Consider the following 21,125-nt stretch of genomic DNA (forward strand, 5'->3'; position numbering starts at 1 on the left):
GTGCTGTTCTCTCAACCACTATGGTAGTGTAACATGTTCCAATAATGACACCGCAGTAACATCAGTTATCCCCCATTGAACTGCTATCATAATATAGTTATGTAAGTAGTTACATGTGACTAGTTATTTGTAAGTAGCTGCTCCAAATTTCTCCATAATCACAACAGTAGATATCTCTGGGAACTTCGGGTTAGCTTCCACTGTTCCTAATGAAATTTCCTTTAAAACATATCATCAGGGATGTACTGTATAGGCATATGGGATATAGAAGATCTAAAGAGCCACTCGTTATCTACTCCAACATTATCTTCCTCCAGAAAGAAAATGGTGCTAGGGTTAACTTAAACCTGAATGATTCTGCAAAGATCTTACTCTGTCAAAGAGTGCTGGTGCATCATCAAACCACAACTTCCGTGATTCCATAGCATTGAGCTATGGCAGTTGAAAGTGGTGTCAAACTGCATCCATTCTACAGTATTGATACACCAGTAGAGTTGTAAGGAGCCCCATCACTCATTGTGGACTCAAACTGGATCTCCCATGTTCCACCTTGATGTGTCCCACCTAGGGCTGATATTTCAGTCCCATACAGTAATTACAATGCTGGGCTTCCACCTTAACTGCTGTGGCTGCATCTTATGAGATGAGGTCCTGACAACTCTTTGGCTGATCAATCTAAGTGTTCCTCCTTGAGCTGCAAATCTCAACATGGCACATAACCTTGCCATGGCAGTTAAAGTTGAGTCACCATGATATAAAGTGTGGTGTGTGCTTAGGAATTGTGGGAGTTTAAGTCCAAAACACCAGGAGGGCCAAAGTTTGCCAATGCCTGGTCTACACTGTAGAATTAATGCGGTTTGACCCCATTTTAATTGCTACAATCATGGGGCTGTGGTTTCACAATGTCTAGCTTTCACTGCCAAAGAGTGCTGGTGCTACAACTCTGATGACTCCATAGAATTGAGCCATGGTAGAGAAAGTGGTGTCTATCTGCACTCATTCTACTTGTCGACGCATTTCAAGACATTGAATGACACCTCCATGAGCCATGGCACAATACCTGCAGCATAGATGCACCCATAGAGTTGGAAGCAGCCTCATCGTTCATTAAGGACTTAGACTGGATCTCTCAAGTTTCAACACCTTGATCTTCTAACCTTTCTACAGATGGTCTAGATCAGGCATGGGCAACCTTCAACCCTCCAGGTGTTTTGGACTGCAACTTATACAATTCCTAGGAGTTGTAGGAGTTGAAGTCCAAAACAGCTGGGGGGCCCAAGTTTGGGTTATAGTCACAAGGTGGCAACACTCAATCTCAATTCTCCTCTTGATGCAGCCTAGAATTGCATTGACTTTTTGAGCTGGCACATCAAAAAGCCAATGCTTAGTAGATCAAGTTCTGTTTGTGATCTACTAAGACTCTTTCAAGGGAGCCAGGTGTCATCCATCCTATATCTGACCATTTCATTTTTTTTCTGTTTAAGTGTAGGACTAAAAGTTCTCAAATCTATTAAGGTAGGAGCCTCCAGTGGCCTAGGGGATAAAAGCCTCATGACTTGAAGGTTGGGTTGCTGACCTGAAAGCTGCCAGGTTCGAATCCCACCCGGGGAGAGCGCGGATGAGCTCCCTCTATCAGCTCCAGCTCCATGTGAGGACATGAGAGAAGCCTCCCACAAGGATGGTAAAACATCAAAACATCCGGGCGTCCCCTGGGCAACGTCCTTGCAGACAGCCAATTCTCTCACTCCAGAAGCAACTCTGGTTGCTCCTGACACGAAAAAAAAATCTATTAAGTTGACATGGCTTCAGATGAATGATTTAGAGAAGTGCTTTCAGGCGCAGGTATTTCATACTCCAGACACATAGCAAGTTTCCTTACAAGTTTTATTTTTTCTTACACATTTCTATGACCGTCATTTCCATCCAAAATAAACCCACAAAACCATCCAACTAAAACACAATTAAAGGGCTAAACACCAAAAAAAAGAAAGAAGCTCTGTCTCATGAGATTGTCCTCCAAAGAATTAGAAACGCGGGTTTTTTCTGGGGGCTCAACCAATGAATTAAACATATATGGCTCATAAAGGAATTTATCTTGTGTTGATTTTTAGGGGTGAGTTTGTTAATGTGGGATTTGTGTATTGATAGTGTTTAAATGCAATTTGTGCCATGCTTGTATTGCAACTGATTGCATCATCCAGAATGTACCATAGTGTGGAAAGAGTTCATTGCCAAGAAGCTATGACGACCTTGATGTGTGGCTGGAACTAGGGAGTATCCAGACACAAGTATTTGTGCAAACTGATTGCGTCAGTTCAGTTGAGTTCTGTCTGCCTAGAGTTTGAGTCAAGTTCTGTTGTAAAACAGAACAGTCCTGTGTTCATCTGTCGTCTGTAAGTCTGTTTGTGTTGATTACTGCAGCATACAGTAAAACTTTGTAAATAGTTTTAGCAACGTCTCTGAGTGTCTCTTCGTTCTGCGCTCCACTGCTTCCATCCAACTACTGCTGCGTTGCAAATACTCTGACAGAGTGAAGTTGGAGAAACTATATAAAGCAGGCATGGGCAAACTTTGGCCCTCCAGGTGTTTTGGACTCCAACTCCCACCATTCCTAACAGCCTCAGGCCCTTTCCTTTTCCCCCTCAGCCGCTTAAGCTGCTGAGAGGGAAAAGGAAGGGGCCTGAGGCTGTTAGGAATGGTGGGAGTTGGAGTCCAAAACACCTGGAGGGCCAAAGTTTGCCCATGCCTGGTGTAGACGCACCTATAGTTGTTTCCACATTCAAACACTTGTAAGACATCTCCTTTAGATTTAATTCTTTCCTATTTGTTGATTTATCACTAACATTATTTCTGCCGTTTGCACATTTTTATGTACGGGGTGTATTCGTTGGTGTGCATAAATAAGACTAATTCCATAGACTGAGCACTTTTATGGCTTCTCTCTTTGTTGGGAAGCCTTTTCTTGCTCCCAAACACGGATGCGCTTTCGTCATCCTCGGTGAATCCTCTTATGCTTCATGAGGCTGGACTGGATTAAATAACTCTTGCTGCAGTCGGAGCACTTGTGCGGCTTCTCTCTGGTGTGAATGATCTGATGGGTAAGAAGGCTGGCCTTGTAGCCGAAGCTTTTCCTACAGAACGGGCACTGATACGGTTTCTCCCCCGTGTGAACCTTCTGGTTTGAAACCAAGCTTGTGGCGGGGACAAAGTTCTGGCCAGACTCCAGAATCTCTTTTATGTGGATCCTGCGATGCGTTATCAGGCGCACCTTCTGCTTATAGCTCTTCTTGCAGACAGGACATTGATAGGGCTTCTTCTCTGTGTCTCTCCCTTTGTGCTTCGCAAGGCCAGGCTGATCACAGCAGCCCTTGCCACATTCAGCGTAGCCCTTTCCACATTCACCTTCCTGGTGGATTCTTTGGTGTGAAGCCAGGCTTTTGATGCGGTTGAAGCCTTTCCCGCACACAGAGCACACATACAACTTCTCCACTGAGTTAATCTTATTTTCCTTTTCTACTGGGTTTTCAAGGAGGCAAGGAACGAGTCCCTCCCTTCTTTCCTTTGCGTGCTCTCTTTCCTGCATTCTTGAGGCATTCACGTTCTCTTTTGCAGCTTTGCAGTCTGTTTCTTCTGATAATATTATGCATGGTTCCCACTCCTTTTGCTTTAGCCAATCAGTGCCTGAAAGAGAGAGGAAAAAACAGAGAAGAGTATAAAGTAAAAAGAAAGTTTCAAATACAGTAGAGTCTCACTTATCCAACATAAACGGGCCGGCAGAACGTTGGATAAGCGGATATGTTGGATAATAAGGAGGGATTAAGGAAAAGTCTACCGTGTTTCCCCGAAAATAAGACAGTGTCTTATATTAATTTTTGCTCCCAAAGATGTGCTAGGTCTTATTTTCAGGGGGTCTTATTTTTCCATGAAGAAGAATTCACATATATTGTTGAACAAAAAATGAACATTATATACTGTACAGTAGTTGTCATCACAAACCAGCATAACCAGACAAACTGAATCTTATCAAGAATTTATTGTTATTACCATTATTTCCATGTACAACACTCTATGATATGTACATTTACCAATCCTGCATGCTCTGGTGTTCTGTTCGGCAGGCATGATTCCAAACAAAAACATTGCTAGATCTTACTTTCAGGGGAGGCCTTATATTTAGCAATTCAGCAAAACCTCTACTAGGTCTTATTTTCCAGGGATGTCTTATTTTCAGGGAAACAGGGTATTAAACATCAAATTAGGTTATGATTTTACAAATTAAGTACCAAAAACATCATGTTATACAACAAATTTGACAGAAAAAGTAATTAAATATGAAATAATGCTATGTAGTAATAACTGTATTTACAAATTTAGCACCAAAATATCACGATTTATTGAAAACATCAACTACAAAAATGCGTTGGATAATCCAGAACGTTGGATAAGCGGATATGTTGGATAATAAGGAGGGATTAAGGAAAAGTCTATTAAACATCAAATTAGGTTATGATTTTACAAATTAAGCACCAAAAACATCATGTTATACAACAAATTTGACAGAAAAAGTAATTAAATATGAAATAATGCTATGTAGTAATAACTGTATTTATGAATTTAGCACCAAAATATCACGATTTATTGAAAACATCGACTACAAAAATGCGTTGGATAATCCAGAGCGTTGGATAATCCAGAGCATTGGATAAGCAAGTGTTGGATAAGTGAGACTCTACTGTACAGGACCTCCAAGAATTTTTCAAAAAATTATTTTTTTAATGAAAGAACATCTTCTAGGAATCTTTTAAGTCGCATTTGTAAAAATCAAGGTACATAAGCTGAAATTGGTCCACCATGTCATTTTATGTGGCCTTCCAGATGCTCCTGTATTCCTCATCATTGGATATACAGTAGAGTCTCACTTATCTAACACTCGCTTATCCAACGTTCTGGATTATCCAACGCATTTTTGTAGTCAATGTTTTCAATATATCATGATATTTTGGTGCTAAATTCATAAATACAGTAGAGTCTCACTTATCCAACATAAACGGGCCGGCAGAATGTTGGATAAGCGAATATGTTGAATAATGAGAGGTTAAGAAAAAGCCAATTAAACATCAAAATAGATTATGATTTTACAAATTAAGCACCAAAACATGATGTTAGACAACAAATTTGACAGAGAAAGTAGTTCATTACACATTAATGCTATGTAGTAATTACTGTATTTATGAATTTAGCACCAAAATATCACAATGCATTGAAAACATTGACTACAAAAATGCATTGGATAATCCAGAACGTTGGATAAGCGAGTGTTGGATAAGGGAGACTCTACTGTAATTACTACATAGCATTACTGCGTATTGAACTACTTTTTCTGTCAAATTTGTCATCTAACATGATGTTTTGGTGCTTCATTTGTAAAAGCATAACCTAATTTGATGTTTAATAGGCTTTTCCTTAATGCCTCCTTATTATCCAACATACCGTGTTTCCCCAAAAATAAGACAGTGTCTTATATTAATTTTTGCTCCCAAAGATGTTCTAGGTCTTATTTTCAGGGGATGTCTTATTTTTCCATGAAGAAGAATTCACATTTATTGTTGAACAAAAAAATGAGCATTTATTATATACAGTAGTTATCATAAACCAGCATAACCAGAAAAACTGTGAATCCTATCAAGAATTTCTTGTTACTACCAATATTTCCTTGTACAACACTTTATAGTAAGTACATTTACTGATCCTGCATGCTCTGGTGTTCTGTTCATTGGGCATGCTTCCAAACAAAAACTTTGCTAGGTCTTACTTTCGGGGAGGCCTTATATTTAGCAATTCAGCAAAACCTCTACTAGGTCTTATTTTCTGGGGATGTCTTATTTTTGGGGAAACAGGGTATTTGCTTATCCAACATTCTGCCAGCCCATTTATGTTGGATAAGTGAGACTCTACTGTAATAATAATAATAATAATAATAATAATAATACAGTGTTCCCTCACTACTTTGCGGTTCACTTTTCGCGGATTCGCTGTTTTGCGGTTTTTTAATAAACTCTAAAAGAATATTATAAGATGCTGAAGACGGAAAAAAGCCTTTATATACCTTTATCTATGTACAATTGTCTGTCTGTCAGTGTTTAAACGGCACTGAATGTTTGCCGTATATGCGTGTTCTGTGATCCGCCCTGAGTCCCCTTCAGGGTGAGAAGGGCAGAATATAAATACTTTAAATAAATAAATAACTACAAAGCACTGACCACTGTGTAAAAAAATTATAATTGGTCTTTGTATCCACACATTCTCTGTCCATAGATTCAACCATGAAGGCAACCATAAAGGTCATGTGGTCGTCCAGGAAAATGAGTTTGACACCATCATCATAACTTTCCAAATCCTGGATTCCATCATGAATTTCTTATGACTCTATTTTCTTTAGAACCACTTATCCTAATTTCTCATGTCTAGCAACAGTGTTTTCCTTAAATGAGCACCTCTTGTCCATGTAACCATTAGCAACGCAACTGTTAGTTTCAAGAATATAAATATTTGAAACACATTCAATCTTATCTTTCTTGCCCTTAGTATTGATAAGAGGTAGGACTTTATTTCCATCCAAACGAATTGTCAAAATACAGGCAACACATGCGCTTTCATAACCAGTGAAGGGAATGTACATCGAGGAGTCACCCGACTGATCAACTGCTATTTGAGATCCTTGACCCATAAACACTGCAGTTTCATCCATATCAATCATGTTGGAAAGTTGGTATTGAGAAAAGTCGATGCCATCAACAAAGGACTTGAATGCAATTGTACATTTAATAACTTAAGCATCTTCCAGCTTAAACAGTGCTGTCAATCTTCTTAAGAAATAGTTTGCATCGCTGAAGGAAGTTAAAGTGGGGTCAAAATGAATTAATTCTACAGTGCAGATGCACTCCCAGTCTGACACTCTAACTACAGCACCACCCAGGCTTTCATCTCCCATACACTTCCCGTAATTGCTACAAGCATTTTCCTTCTTGCCACCATCAATTCCCATTCACAGTGGTTTCAGCTGGGACCTTACCATCTTCCGTGCCCAAAAGAGGGGATGTGTTTTCCTCCTTGAAAGATGTAGTAACAATCTCCTCCACTTTCCACACTGTTGACTCGTAGGATCCCACGACACTAGAGATTCTGGGCATACATTTCTCGTCATCATCTGGGGTCCCCCACTCTCTTTTTGTTGGATTTAAAGGAGAAATCGAGGGAGCCGAGACTTCTGGAAAATGGGAAAGAAATCAGTACCATCATTATTAACTTCACGTATACCAAAACCAAGACTCAAGACAGCTTGCAATTTAAAACAAGGGTAATATAGCTAAAACTAAGGGCCATTGGATCTATTAGGGATTTGTGTTGATTGTTAACTAATTATTTCCAAGCTCCTACCCTCTTGGGTTACTCCTAGGCAAGACATTTTGAACTTTCCAAAAAACCTTTGGAGGACATCTAAGGTAGGAGTGTCAAATTTATTTTAATTGAGGATCACATTAGCCTTATGGTAGCCTTCAAGAGGCTATTGGATCCATTGATACAGAAGAATATATATATATATATATATATATATATATATATATATATATATATATAAAAAGCTGTGCCCGGCCACGTGTTGCTGTGGCAAAGTATGGTGGTATGGGAAATAATAATAATAAATAATAATAAAACTTTATTTATACCCCGCCACCATCTCCCCAACGGGGACTCGGGGCGGCTTACATGGGGCCATGCCCAGGACAATACAATATAGCAAAATATAAAAACAACATATCATATTACAATTAAACAATACAATAAATAATAATGTACAGTACAACACAAAGTCAAAAAAGCAATATAGCAGGGTGGGCCGCATGAACATAAATAAATAAATAAATAAATAAATAAATAAATAAATAAATAAATAAAGTATTGAGGTATTGGTGGTAGTTAAGGTAAAGGGTAAAGGTTTTCCCCTGATGGAGCTTAGTCTTCTAACTGGCAGCAATTGGATAAAAACAATTATTCCTCTCCCTCTAATTAGGACTTTATTTTTCTTTTCTTTTTGTTGTATGACCGTAGAGGCATGGATGAGGGGTTGTGCTGCCAAATTTAGTGTTTCTGGGATGTGTAGTTTTGTTGTTTTGTCCTAGGCTGAAATTTCATTACCCTTTTATATATATAGATAGATAAATAAAATAAAGGTAAAGGTTTCCCCTGACGTTAAGTGTAGTCGTGTTCGATTCTGGGGTTTGGTGCTCATCTCCATTTCTAAGCTGAAGAGCTGGTGTTGTCAGCAGACACCTCCAAGGTCATGTGGCCACTGGCATGACTGCATGGAGCGCCGTTACCTTCCCGCTGGAGCAATACCTATTGATCTACTTACGTTTGCATGTTTTCGTACTGCTAGGTTGGCAGAAGCTGGGGCTAACAACAGGCGCTCATTCTGCTACCCGGATTCGAACCTGCGGCCTTTTGGTCGGCAAGTTCAGCAGCTCAGTGCTTTAACACACTGCACCACTGGAGGCTAGCTCTCTCTCTCTCTCTCTCTCTCTCTCTCTCTCTCTCTCTCTCTCTATATATATATATATATATATATATATCGTGTTTCCCCGAAAATAAGACCTCCCCAAAGAATAAGACCTAGCAGGGGTTTGGGGGGGGGGGGGTTGCCAAATATAAGGCCTCCCCTGAAAGTAAGACCTAGCAACTAAGGCTGCAGCAGAGTTCCATTGGGAAGCATGGCTGCCGGGCAGAAGCAGCACTCATTCATACACTGGAGGGAGGGAGGGAAAGTGCTTGCTTTCTGTGCCTCCCTCCCTCCCTGCCTTTCCTTGCCTGTCCCCCAGCCGAGGCTTAAAGAACCTTCCGTGGCTGCTGCCATTTCTTCCTTCCTTCCATCTCCCTCCTGGCCATGCTGCCTTGCTTCCCAGAGGCTTCTGATTGGCTCCTGGAGCCAGGGCAAGGGAGGGTGGGAGGGAGGGAAGGAAGAGGGCTTTCGTCCTGCTGCTTTTGCTCCTTAAAGGTACAGGACGCATTGGGATTCTCCTCTCATCTTCCTATCCTATGCCATGAAACTGATTATTTTATACTATTATTCTATTGCCATATTATTATCATCATATTCTGTTACTATTAATAATATCCCATTATTATATTATCCTATTAATATATTTTAAATCATTATATTATATTTTTCTATTATTATTATTATATCATTATATTATTATTCTATTATATTTTCATATTATTATATTATTATTCTGTTATTATTAAATTCCATTTTATATTACCCTATTAATATATTTTATATCATTATATTCTATACTATTATTCTATTATATTATCATATTATTATTTTTTATTATTAGCATATTCTGTTATTATTATTATATTCCATTTTATATTAACCTATTAATATATTTTATATCATTCTATTCCATTCTATTATTCTATTCTATTATCCTATTATTATTATATTATTATGCTATTCTGCTATTATATCCCATTATTATATTATCCTATTAATACCATATTATTATCATTTTCTGTTATTATTATATCCTATATTATATTATCTCATTAATATATTGTATATAATTATATTATTATATTATCATATTATTATTATAGTATATTATATTATTCATCATTCATGACTACATTGAAACTAGAATAGAGAGACATCAGCGTGGAAACCTTGTGAAACCTAAATTGCAAGAGGTACCATAGATTGTTGTACATGTAAATAATGGTAGTAACAAGATATTCTTGATAGGATTCATAGTTTGTCTGATTATGCTGGTTTGTGATGACAACTACTTTACAGTATATAATAAATGTTCATTTTGTTGTTCAACAATAAATGTGAATTCTTCTTCATGGAAAAATAAGACATCCCCTGAAAATAAGACCTAGTGCATCTTTGGGAGCAAAAATTAATATAAGACCCTGTCTTATTTTCGGGGAAATAGGGTATATATATTCCATAGTGGTTAGTGCTCTTTAGTTTCCCCCCAGTTTGGATCCCCAGAAATTGTTGAACAACAACTCCCATCACTTTTGATTATGCAGACTGGGGCTGATGGGAATGGCAACCCAACAGCCCTTCCAGCTCTGAGGTTGGGGAAAGGTTAAAAGGCATTTTAAAGCGAAGCATCACATCTGCAAGCCCTGTATATAAATCCAAAGCCCACTCTCCTAACTAAATAGAAAAAAAAATCCAGTCTTCCAGATGTTAATGTATCCCAACTCCCTCCAATGCTACCCTGTTTCACCGAAAATAAGACAGGGTCTTATATTAATTTTTGCTCTCAAAGATGCACTAGGTCTTATTTTCAGGGGATGTCTTATTTTTCCATGAAGAAGAGCTCACATTTATTGTTGAACAACAAAATGAACATTTATTATATACTGTAAAGTAGTTGTCATCACAAACCAGCATAACCAGACAAACTATGAATCCTATCAAGAATTTCTTGTTACTACCATTATTTACATGTGCAACAATCTATGGTACCTCTTGCAGTTTAGGTTTCACAAGGTTTCCACGCTGATTTCTCTCTATTCTAGTTTCAATGTAGTCATGAATGATGAATAATATAATATACTATAATAATAATATGATAATATAATAATAATAATATAATGATATACAATATATTAATGAGATAATATAATAATAGGATATAAAAATAACAAAATATGATAATAATATGGTATTAATAGGATAATATAATAATGGGATATAATAGCAGAATAGCATAATAATATAATAATAATAGAATAATATAATAGAATAATAGAATGGAATAGAATGATATAAAATATATTAATAGGATAATATAATATGGAATATAATAATAAAACAGAATATGCTAATAATAATAAAATAATAATATGATAATATAATAGAATAATAGTATAGAATATAATGATATAAAATATATTAATAGGATAATATAAAATAGAATATAATAATAACAGAATAATATAATAATATGAAAATATAATAGAATAATAATATAATAATAATATAATGATATAATAATAATAATAGAAAAAATATAATATAATGATATAAAATATATTAATAGGATAATATAATAATGGGATATAATAATAGTAACAGATATGATGATAATAATATGGTAATAGAATAATAGTATAAAATAATCAGTTTCATGGCATAGGATTGGAATAAGGATGAGAGGAGAATCCCTATGCGTCCTGTACCTTTAAGGAGCGAAGCCTTGGGGAGGAGTGGAAAGCCCTCTTCCTTCCTTCCCTCCCACCCTCCCTTGCCCTGGCTCCAGGAGCCAATCAGAACCCTTGGGGGCAAAGGGAGCAGGGCCAGGAACGGAGCCTTCTCTCGGAAGGAAGAAACGGCAGCGCAGCAGCAGCCACGGAGGCTGGGGAACAGGCAAGGCAAGGCAAGGCCAGCAAGCACTTTCTCTCCCTCCCTCCCTCCGGTGTGTATGAATGAGTGCTGGTTCTGCCCTGCAGCCATGCTTCCCAATGGAACTCTGCTGCAGCCTTAATTGCTAGGTCTTACTTTCAGGGGAGGCCTTATATTTGGCAATCCCCCAAACCCCTGCTAGGTCTTATTCTTTGGGGAGGTCTTATTTTCGGGGAAACACGGTAGTGATTTTGCAGCTTTCTTCTTACCGAACATGCTGGTCGGTGCATCCTCTATTTCCTCTTTCATTCTGATGGGCAGCTGCCTCTGTTCATCCGACACAAGCTGGTCTGCTTCTGAGCAACTCACAGCCACCACCACTTCCTGCAGCACCTGGAACAGCAGAAAGGAATGGGATTTTCAGATACCAGAGCTGGACCTTGAATCTTCAGCTTTTGTCCAGGCAGGAGGCTGCAAATGCTCCGTTCTGCTCCAGGCAAGAGGAAAAGGCTATGGATAAAGCTTCAACTGAGCAGCAGCTTGCTGAAATGTTGCAAGCCTTAATTGCTTCAATTTACAAAGCTCTTCCAGGAGTTTATGACTGTACTTGATTCATTTTCTCTTTCCCTCCCAGTCCTAACTGTGCCAGGGCTCACCCTCAACTCTGCTCTACCTCCACCTTCTGGCTAGGAGCAAGGAAGCTCACCTATGGAGGTGAGAAAGGTTTGAGGGATCAGAAGATGAGTAAGATACCAATGACGTTAGAGGACAGAAATGGAGACTTTATATATGATAGAACAGCAGGACAACTAATCGTGTGTTTAATATCTCTTTGGGGTTGGAAGTCAGTTTTAAAGTTTCTCCGTGTCTTCCTTTTTAGAGACTCCTAGCAAGAACATTTTTAATCAAATCTGTGAATAATCGAATAGGCAAAAGCCATAAACACAGATTATTTATTTATTTATTTCCAACATTTGCATCCCGCCCTTCTCACCCGAAAGGACTCAGGGCAGCTTACAACAATGGCCACAATTTGATGCCCACACAAAAACTGGGGCCGGGCTGTGGCGCAGGCTGGTAAGCAGCTGCTGCAATAAATCACTCTGACCATGAGGTCATGAGTTCGAGGCCAGCCCGTGGCGGGGTGAGCACCCGTCAATTAAAAATAAAATATAGCCCCTGCTCGTTGCTGACCTAGCAACCCGAAAGATAGTTGCATCTATCAAGTAGGAAATAAGGTACCACTTATAAAAGTGGGGAGGCAAGTTTAACTAATTTGCAACATTGGAATGAGGAAGTGAGGAAGTGCCATCAGAGTGGATGATGAAGCAGCTGCTCCCCCCTGTGGCCAGAATCGAACATCCCCTCAGGAGAAGGTTATATTGCCTCTGCGTCTGTCTGTCTGTCTGTCTGTCTCTGTTCGATGTGTTTATGGGCATTGAATGTTTGCCTTATATGTACATAATGTGATCCGCCCTGAGTCCCCTTCGGGGTGAGAAGGGCGGAATATAAATACTATAAATAAATAAAAGAAATACATATCAAACAATACATAAAATCCATTAAAACTATTAAATACAATATAAAATTACAATATATAAATTTAAAACATTTGATCAGATCCGTTTGTCCAGAAAACCTCGTGCTGTATCCATAGATGCGGACGATGATTCTATCCCAGGCCTGGGCAAACTTGGGCCCTCCCTCCAGGTGTTCTGGACTTCAACTCCCACAATCCTTAACAGCCTACTGGCTGTTAGGAATTGTGGAAGTTGAAGTCCAAAACACTTGGAGGGCCTAAGCTTGTCTATGTCTGGTCTATAGATTCAATGACTCTATGAAGGCAACCATAAAGTTGATGTGGCCTCTAATAAATTGAGTTTGACACGCTTTAAACCAGAGGTCCCCAAACTAAGGCCCGGGGGCCAGATGCGGCCCATCAAAGCCATTTATCCGGCCCCCATGGCACAAGGGCAGAAGGGGGTTGGGCTAAATGACCCAAGGGGTCTTCTTCTCTTACAACCCTTATTATTATTATTATTATTATTATTATTATTATTATTATTATATTGTATGACACAGCAAACAAGATAGATATGCTGGATTTCGTATCACAAAATCACATTATTATTATTATTATTATTATTATTATTATTATTATTATTATTATCATTGAGACGGGGTGGCCATCTGTCAGTGGTGCTTTGCTTGTGCTTTTGGTGCACAAAGCCAGAAGGGGATTGGACTAAATGGCCCAAGGGGTCTCTTCCAACCCTCTTTATTATTATTATTATTATTATTATTATTATTATTATTATTATTAACATTGATACTGGGTGACCATCTGTCAGGGGTGCTTTGCTTGTGCTTTGGTGCACAAAGGCAGAAGAGGATTGGACTCAATGGCCCAAAGGATCTCTTCCAACCATTATTATTATTATTATTATTATTATTATTATTATTATTATTATTATTGCTCGGTGGTCAACTATAGTCCGGCCCTCCAACGGTTCGAAGGATCGTGAACTGTCCCCCTGTCTAAAAAGTTTGGGGATCCCTGCTTTAAACCCACAGTTGTCTTGTCCCAATTCTGGACATGGGTAGAACAATCTATATATATAAAAGGGTAATGAAATTTCGGCCTAGGACAAAACAACAAAACTACACATCCCAGAAACACTAAACTTGGCAGCACAACCCCTCATCCATGCCTCTACGTTCATACAACAAAGAGAAAAGAAAAATAAAGTCCTAATTAGAGAGAGAGGAATAATTATTTTTATCCAATTGCTGCCAGTTAGAAGGCTAAGGTCCGTCCACTTGGTCTCCTAGCAACCCACTCAGCCCAGGGGACAGGCAGAGTTAGGCCTCACTTAGGCCTCTTCCACACTGCCTATAAAATACAGATTTATTTTAACTGGATTATATGGCAGTGTAGACTCAAGGCCCTTCCACACAGCTATATAACCCATTTATAATGGACTTAATGTCCAGGGAAAACCTTTACCCTTTATCTTAACTTAAGTAATGCTTCAATACTTTATTTCCCATACCACTATACTCCGCCACAGCAACGCCTGGCCGGGCACAGCTAGTCTATAGATATAAAAGGGTAATGAAATTTCGGCCTAGGACAAAACAACAGAACTACACATCCCAGAAACACTAAACTTGGCAGCACAACCCCTCATCCATGCCTCTACGTTCATACAACAAAAAGCTCCAGCTACTCCAGGAAACGGCCAGGCTTTGACACTGCAAGGCTATTCACTGCTATTCCACCTGGCCAACAAAGGATTCCCATAAGCCACAGCAACGCGTGGCCGGGCAAAGCTAGTCTACTATATAAATGATCTCACCTGTTCCCCTTCCCCTTCCGCCTTTCGCTGCCTCAGGAGGAAATCCTCGGCCAGGTCCACTGCCTGGGAGCCGGTCTCCGGGTAATGCCCCACGACCCAGTTTTGGACCTCCGTGGGCAAGAGGGTCAGGAACTGTTCCAGAACCACCAGCTCAAGCATCTCCTCCTTGGCGCGTCTCTCCACCTTCAGCCACCGACGACAAAGGTCCTGAAGTTGTACGTAAGCTTCTTTCAGCCCTTTGGCCTCCGGGCATCTGAATCCCCTGAAGCGCTGACGGTCCTTCTCCTGGATGACGGCATCTCCTCTCAAGACGGCCGCCTTGACCTTCTCATAGTCCTCCCTGTTTCCGGCCTCCAGGTTGAGAAAGGCCTCCTTGGCTTCTCCGCTGAGGGCCGGAAGGAGCCGGACCGTCCACTCCTCCTTCGGCCAACGGCAAGCTTCGGCCACTCGCTCAAAGGAGGCCAGGAAGGCCCTGGTGTCTTCCCATGGCGTGGCTTCCTTTGATGACGGTGGTGAGAGAGGGCTCTCCATTGTCCTCAGGAACTTCTGCCACTGGGATTCCCAGCGCTGGGCTGTACATTCCTCTTGCGGCTCTTCCTTCACCGGAGGCAACGTGACTCTGGAGAGAGACATTCCCCCGGTCCCACAAGACATTGCATCCGGAGGCTCATTTCTTCCATTATGATCTACGTTGGAGTTGAAACCTGGGCCATCTTTGCTTGTGCTTTCTGGTACCTCGCTTTGTGTATCTCTTCTAGGCTCTTCTGACTCCATTTTCACTGTTTCCTTCTCCCCAAAGGGTATTAAACACTGAATTTTTTCGGAAGTATTGACCATGACCTGGAGCGAACAGAGACAGCAAGTTTTGAATCAGAGAAAGAAGTTGAGGAAGAAAACAAGAGCCATAAAAATTACAGATAATACTCTGATATTTGGAGATGCAACATACTCTATGACATTGCATTCCATTTTCATCTACAAAGTTCTCGCTCAAGAACCATGCAATCAATTACTTTAAAAAATCTCCAAAAGCTCTCATAATATTTTAGGTAAGTTTATGATTTTCTGTTGGCCATAAAATTGTGCTTTGGACCTAGAGATTCCTAGAAAGACCATGGGACCTTCTACACTGCCATATAAACTGGGAATATCACAGCAGATGATCCACATTATCGCTTTGAACTGGTTTATCTGAGTCTACACCAGGGGTCCCCAAACTTTTGAAACAGGGAGCCAGTTCACAATCCTTCAGACCGTTGGAGGGCCGGACTATAGTTGGCCACCGAGCAATAATAATAATAATAATTATAATTATAATTAATAATAATAATAATAATAATAATAATAATAACAATAATAATAATAATAATAAAGAGGGTTGGAAGAGAACCTTTGGGCCATTGAGTCCAATCCCCTTCTGTCTTTGTGCACCGAAAGCACAAGCAAAGCACCCCTGACAGATGGCCACCAGCCTCAATGTTATTATTATTATTATTATTAATAATAATAATAATAATAATAATAATAATAATAATAATAATAAAGAGGGTTGGAAGAGACCCCTTGGGTTATTTAGTCCAATCCCCTTCTGCCTTTGTGCACTGAAAGCACAAGCAAAGCACCCCTGACAGATGGCCATCCAACCTCAATGTTAATAATAATAATAATAATAATAATAATGTGATTTTGTGATACGAAATCCAGCATATCTATCTTGTTTGCTGTGTCATACAATATAATAATAATAATAATAATAATAATAATAATAATAATAATAATAATAAGGGTTGTAAGAGAAGAAGAGACCCCTTGGGTCATTTAGTCCAAACCCCTTCTGCCCTTGTGCCATGGGGGCCAGATAAATAGCTTCGATGGGCCGCATCCGGCCCCCGGGCCTTAGTTTGGGGACCCCTGGTCTACACTGTCATGTCAGTAACATGCTATGCTAATGATATAGTATATTTTATATATGTGTATGTGTGTGTGTATAATATTGTATATAATATACAATAGGTAAAGGTAAAGGTTTTCCCCTGACGTTAAGTCCAGTCGTGACCAACTCTGGGGGTTGGTGCTCATCTCCATTTCTAAGCCAAAGAGCTGGCGTTGTCCATAGACACCTCCAAGGTCATGACTGCATGGAGCGCAGTCATGCTGGCCACATAATTATTTACAATAATAAATAATACTTAATATATTGTATATACATGTAATATTGATAATAACATTATAATGTAATGCAATATAATACTAATAATAATACAATATAATAATATTAATTATATATTATTTATTACATGTAATATTACTGGTAATATTACAGTATAGTGGTATAGTGCAATATGCTGGTATATAGTGCTAGTGTTGTGCTGTGCTAGTGATATAAAACACTGTATGTAAATATTATTTGTAAGCCGCTCTGAGTCCCCTTTGGGGTGAGAAGGGCGGGATATAAATGTAGCAAATAAATAATAAATAATAAATGTAATCCAGTTCAAAGCAGATTCTGTGGATTTTATACTGCTGTGTAGAAGGGGTTATATATTAATCAAATCCGTGATAGCCAAACCCACAAAAGTTAAACCTGTAAATGTATTTTACTTTGTTAGCTGTGGTATATCTATAGTAAATCTTAAATGAGTAAAAAAAAAACCATGTTGTAGAAGGCTTTCATGGCTGGAATCACTGGGTTGCTGTGCGTTTTCTGGGCTGTTGGCCATGTTCCAGAAGCATTCTCTCCTGACATTTTGCCCACATCTACGGCAGGCATCCTCAGAGGTTGTGAGGTTTGTTGCAAACTAAGCAAGTGGGGTTTATATATCTATGGAATGTCCAGGGTGGGAGAAAGAACTCTTGTCTGTTGGAGCCAAGTGTGAATGTTGCAATTGCCCAGCTTGATTAGCATTGAATGGCCTTGCACTTAACACCTCCCAACAAAAGATTCCCCCAGGCAGGAAGTAGCCAGGCTTTGAAGCTGCGAGGCTATTCAATGCTGAGCAAGGTGACCAGCTGCAACATTCGCACTTGCCTCAAACAGACAAGAGTTCTTTCTCCCACCCTGGACATTATTCCACAGATATATAAACCCCACTTGCTTAGTTTCCAGCAGACCCCACAACCTCTGAGGATGCCTGCCATAGATGTGGGCAAAATGTCAGGAGAGAATGCTTCTGGAACATAGCCATACAGCCCGGAAAACTCACAGCAACCCATACATACATAGTTTGGTTCCAGGACCTCCTATAGATTACCCAAATTTGTGGAACCTTAAGTCCCATGATATACAACAACTTAGTAGAATGATGCCCCTTGTATGAAAGGGCAAAAACAAAGTTCACTTTTTAGATTAATTTTTTTTTTTCAAACAGTAGATGGTGGAATCCGTGGATGCCAAATCCATGGATACAGAGGGCTGATTTCACCTTCTGTTTTATTGTATGTTATGTTTTAATTGATTGTTTTATTTGATTGTTGTATCATTGTTTTAAGTTACAGTAGAGTCTCACTTATCCAAGTTAAACGGGCCGGCAGAAGCTTGGATAAGCAAATAACTTGGATAATAAGGAGACATTAAGGAAAAGCCTATTAAACATCAAATTAGGTTATGATTTTACAAATTAGCACCAAAACATCCTGTTATACAACAAATTAGACAGAAAAGGTAGTTCAATACGCAGTAATGTTATGATGTAATTACTGTATTTACAAATTTAGCACCAAAATATCATGATATATTGAAAACACTGACTACAAAAATGGCTTGGATTATCCAGGGGCTTGGATAAGCGAGGCTTGGATTAGTGAGACTCTACTGTATTGATATGTGTTTTAAATTGCTATAACTTGTTTCTGTTTTGGGCTTGGCCCCATGTTAGCCGCCCCAAGTCCCTTCGGCAAGATGGTGGAGGGATAGAAAAATAAAGTATTATTATTATTATTATTATTATTATTATTATTATTATTATTATTATTATTCACCATGGATTCCAACCAGTTTCCACCATAGGGCCCTTGGGCTGAATCCAGCCCTCCCAATATTCCCCAGTGTTGTTGTATGTCTTTCGGGCTGTATTCTCTCCTGACGTTTCGCCCACATCTATGGCAGGCATCCTCAGAGGTTGTGAGGCATGGATAAACTGGGTAAGAAAGGAAAAAATATATATCTGTGGAGAGTCCAGGGTGTGACAAGAGTCCTTTGTCAGTGTTTCAGTTAATCACCCTAATTAGCATTGGAAAGGTTTGTCTCTTGCCTGGGGGGCATCCTTAGTTCAGAGTCATTAGCCGTCCTTGGGGCTCCTCTGCCCTCAGAGTGTTGCTTCCCATCTACTGTTTTGATTTTTGAGTTTTTTAATACTGGTAGCCAGATTTTGTTCATTTTCATGGTTTCTTCCTTTCTGTTGAAGTTGTCCACATGCTTGTGGATTTTTCCTTCCTTACCCAGTTTATCCATCCCTCACAACCTCTGAGGATGCCTGCCATAGATGTGGGCGAAACGTCAGGAGAGAATGCTTCTGGAACCTGGCCACACAGCCCGAAAGACATACAACAACCCTGTGATCCCGGCCATGAAAGCCTTCGACAACACATTCCCCAGTGTCCTTCCTTCATAATACTCCCATCTCCCAGCTTTTGTTATTTTCTCCAGGCAGTAAATGGCTGCAATCCACCATTCAATCACCCAGCTTTGTCAAAAGCAGTAAGAAGCAGAATAGAATCATAGAACTGGAAGAGACCTCCATGAGAATCCAGTCCATGCAGGGAGACACAAGCAAAGCATTCCTGATAGATGGCCATCCAGACTTGATTTAACATTAATTGCAAAACCATGAAATCATAGGAACTCTAATTTTGCAAGCCTTCTCTGCCAGAGAGTGCTGATGCCTCACCAAATTATAAATCCCATGACTCCATTGCACTGAGCCATGGCAAAGTGGTGTTAATCTGCATTAATTCTACAGTGTGGATGCAACCTTAGATAACAAGAACACAATAGGATCCATAAAGCTATAACTCTACAGTGTTCAGGCATGGGCAAACTTGGGCCCTCCAGGTGTTTTGGACTTCAACTCCCACAATTCCTAACAGCCTACCGGCTGTTAGGAATTGTGGGAGTTGAAGTCCAAAACACCTGGAGGGCCCAAGTTTGCCCATGCCTGGAGCTGCACCTTGGGACTCACAGAAGCAAAACTTGGGACTTCTCACGGCCTGCCATAGATGTGGGCGAAACATCAGGAGAGAATGCTTCTGGAACATGACCATCACAGCAACCCAATCCTTTTCTTGATAGGGAAACATCAGATCAGGAGTCAGAACATGTGGCTTTGCAAACAATACAGCTCCCATCATGCCCAGCCAGAATGAGCCTTAATGAGGGGTAACTTTGATCTTCAAAGATCTGGGTTCAAATCCCTACTCTCTCCAAGCATCTTACCTCTTCCTATGCACCCTCCTTTTTCTTTCTTTTTTGGATGCATCCAAAAAGAAAGGCCAGGCCAGGTCAGATCCTCTTCCTTTTCTCTTGGAGCCTAAATAAGAACAAAAGCCCCCTCTGCCCCAGTTTTGGCGATGCTCACTTACTCCTCCCTCCTTTGGCTTCCACAGCCCGCTCTAGGCAACTCAGCTCTACCAGCTTAACCCTTTGAAAACTCTATTGAAAATACATTCAACCTTCCAGGCCTATGCTTCCTAGGGTTGCCAGATTGAAAACTGCTGGGGGTTCTTGTGCATTTAGTGGCAATATTGGAGAAAGAATTGCAGCATAGTGTGGCAAGCAAACCCTGCTGCAATTCCCTTGAGAAACACTCCACAAGTCCTTATACAGATTTCTCAGGAGACAGGCAAGGTGGCTTGGTATCCTCATACCACCAAAAACTTGCCACAATGTATGAGGGTTGAATGAAAAGTAATGCCTCCACCTTCGTAACCCCACAACAGATGGCAGTCCTGGTCTGCGGCAGAGACTGGCTTGTGTTGTCGAAGGTTTTCATGGCCGGGATTCACAGGGTTGTTGTATGTCTTTCGGGCTGTGTGGCCATGTTCCAGAAGTATTCTCTCCTGACGTTTTGCCCACATCTGTGGCAGGCATCCTCAGAGGGTGTGAGGCATGGATAAACTAGGCAAGGAAAGGAAAGAATATATATCTGTGTGGAGTCCAGGGTGTGGCAAGAGTCCTTTGTCACTGGGAAGTCAGCATTAATGTCTCAGTTTATCACCCTAATTAGCATTGGAAAGGTTTTCTCTCTTGCCTGGGGGGCATCCTTTGTTCGGTCATTAGCCGTCCTTGGGGCTCCTCTGCCCTCAGAGTGTTGGTTCCCATCTACTGTTTTGATTTTAGAGTTTTT

General features: G+C 40.0%; 1 protein-coding gene across 1 annotated transcript; it reads right to left on the minus strand.

The window, feature by feature from the left end:
* Positions 1 to 1,865: 1,865 nt before the first annotated feature.
* LOC103282965 (zinc finger and SCAN domain-containing protein 20) lies at positions 1,866 to 20,383 on the minus strand. The gene is made up of 5 exons (XM_062973430.1): positions 20,216 to 20,383; positions 14,785 to 15,624; positions 11,695 to 11,818; positions 7,073 to 7,267; positions 1,866 to 3,681 (listed from the first exon to the last, which is right to left on the minus strand). The coding sequence occupies exons 2-5, from the start codon at positions 15,619 to 15,621 to the stop codon at positions 2,990 to 2,992; spliced, it is 1,848 nt and encodes a 615-aa protein (XP_062829500.1). The 5' UTR covers positions 15,622 to 15,624; positions 20,216 to 20,383; the 3' UTR covers positions 1,866 to 2,989.
* Between the last annotated feature and the right edge of the window lie 742 nt (positions 20,384 to 21,125).

This window comes from Anolis carolinensis, chromosome 2, assembly GCF_035594765.1.
Source record: "Anolis carolinensis isolate JA03-04 chromosome 2, rAnoCar3.1.pri, whole genome shotgun sequence".
In the NCBI taxonomy this organism is placed as follows: Eukaryota; Metazoa; Chordata; class Lepidosauria; order Squamata; family Dactyloidae; genus Anolis; species Anolis carolinensis.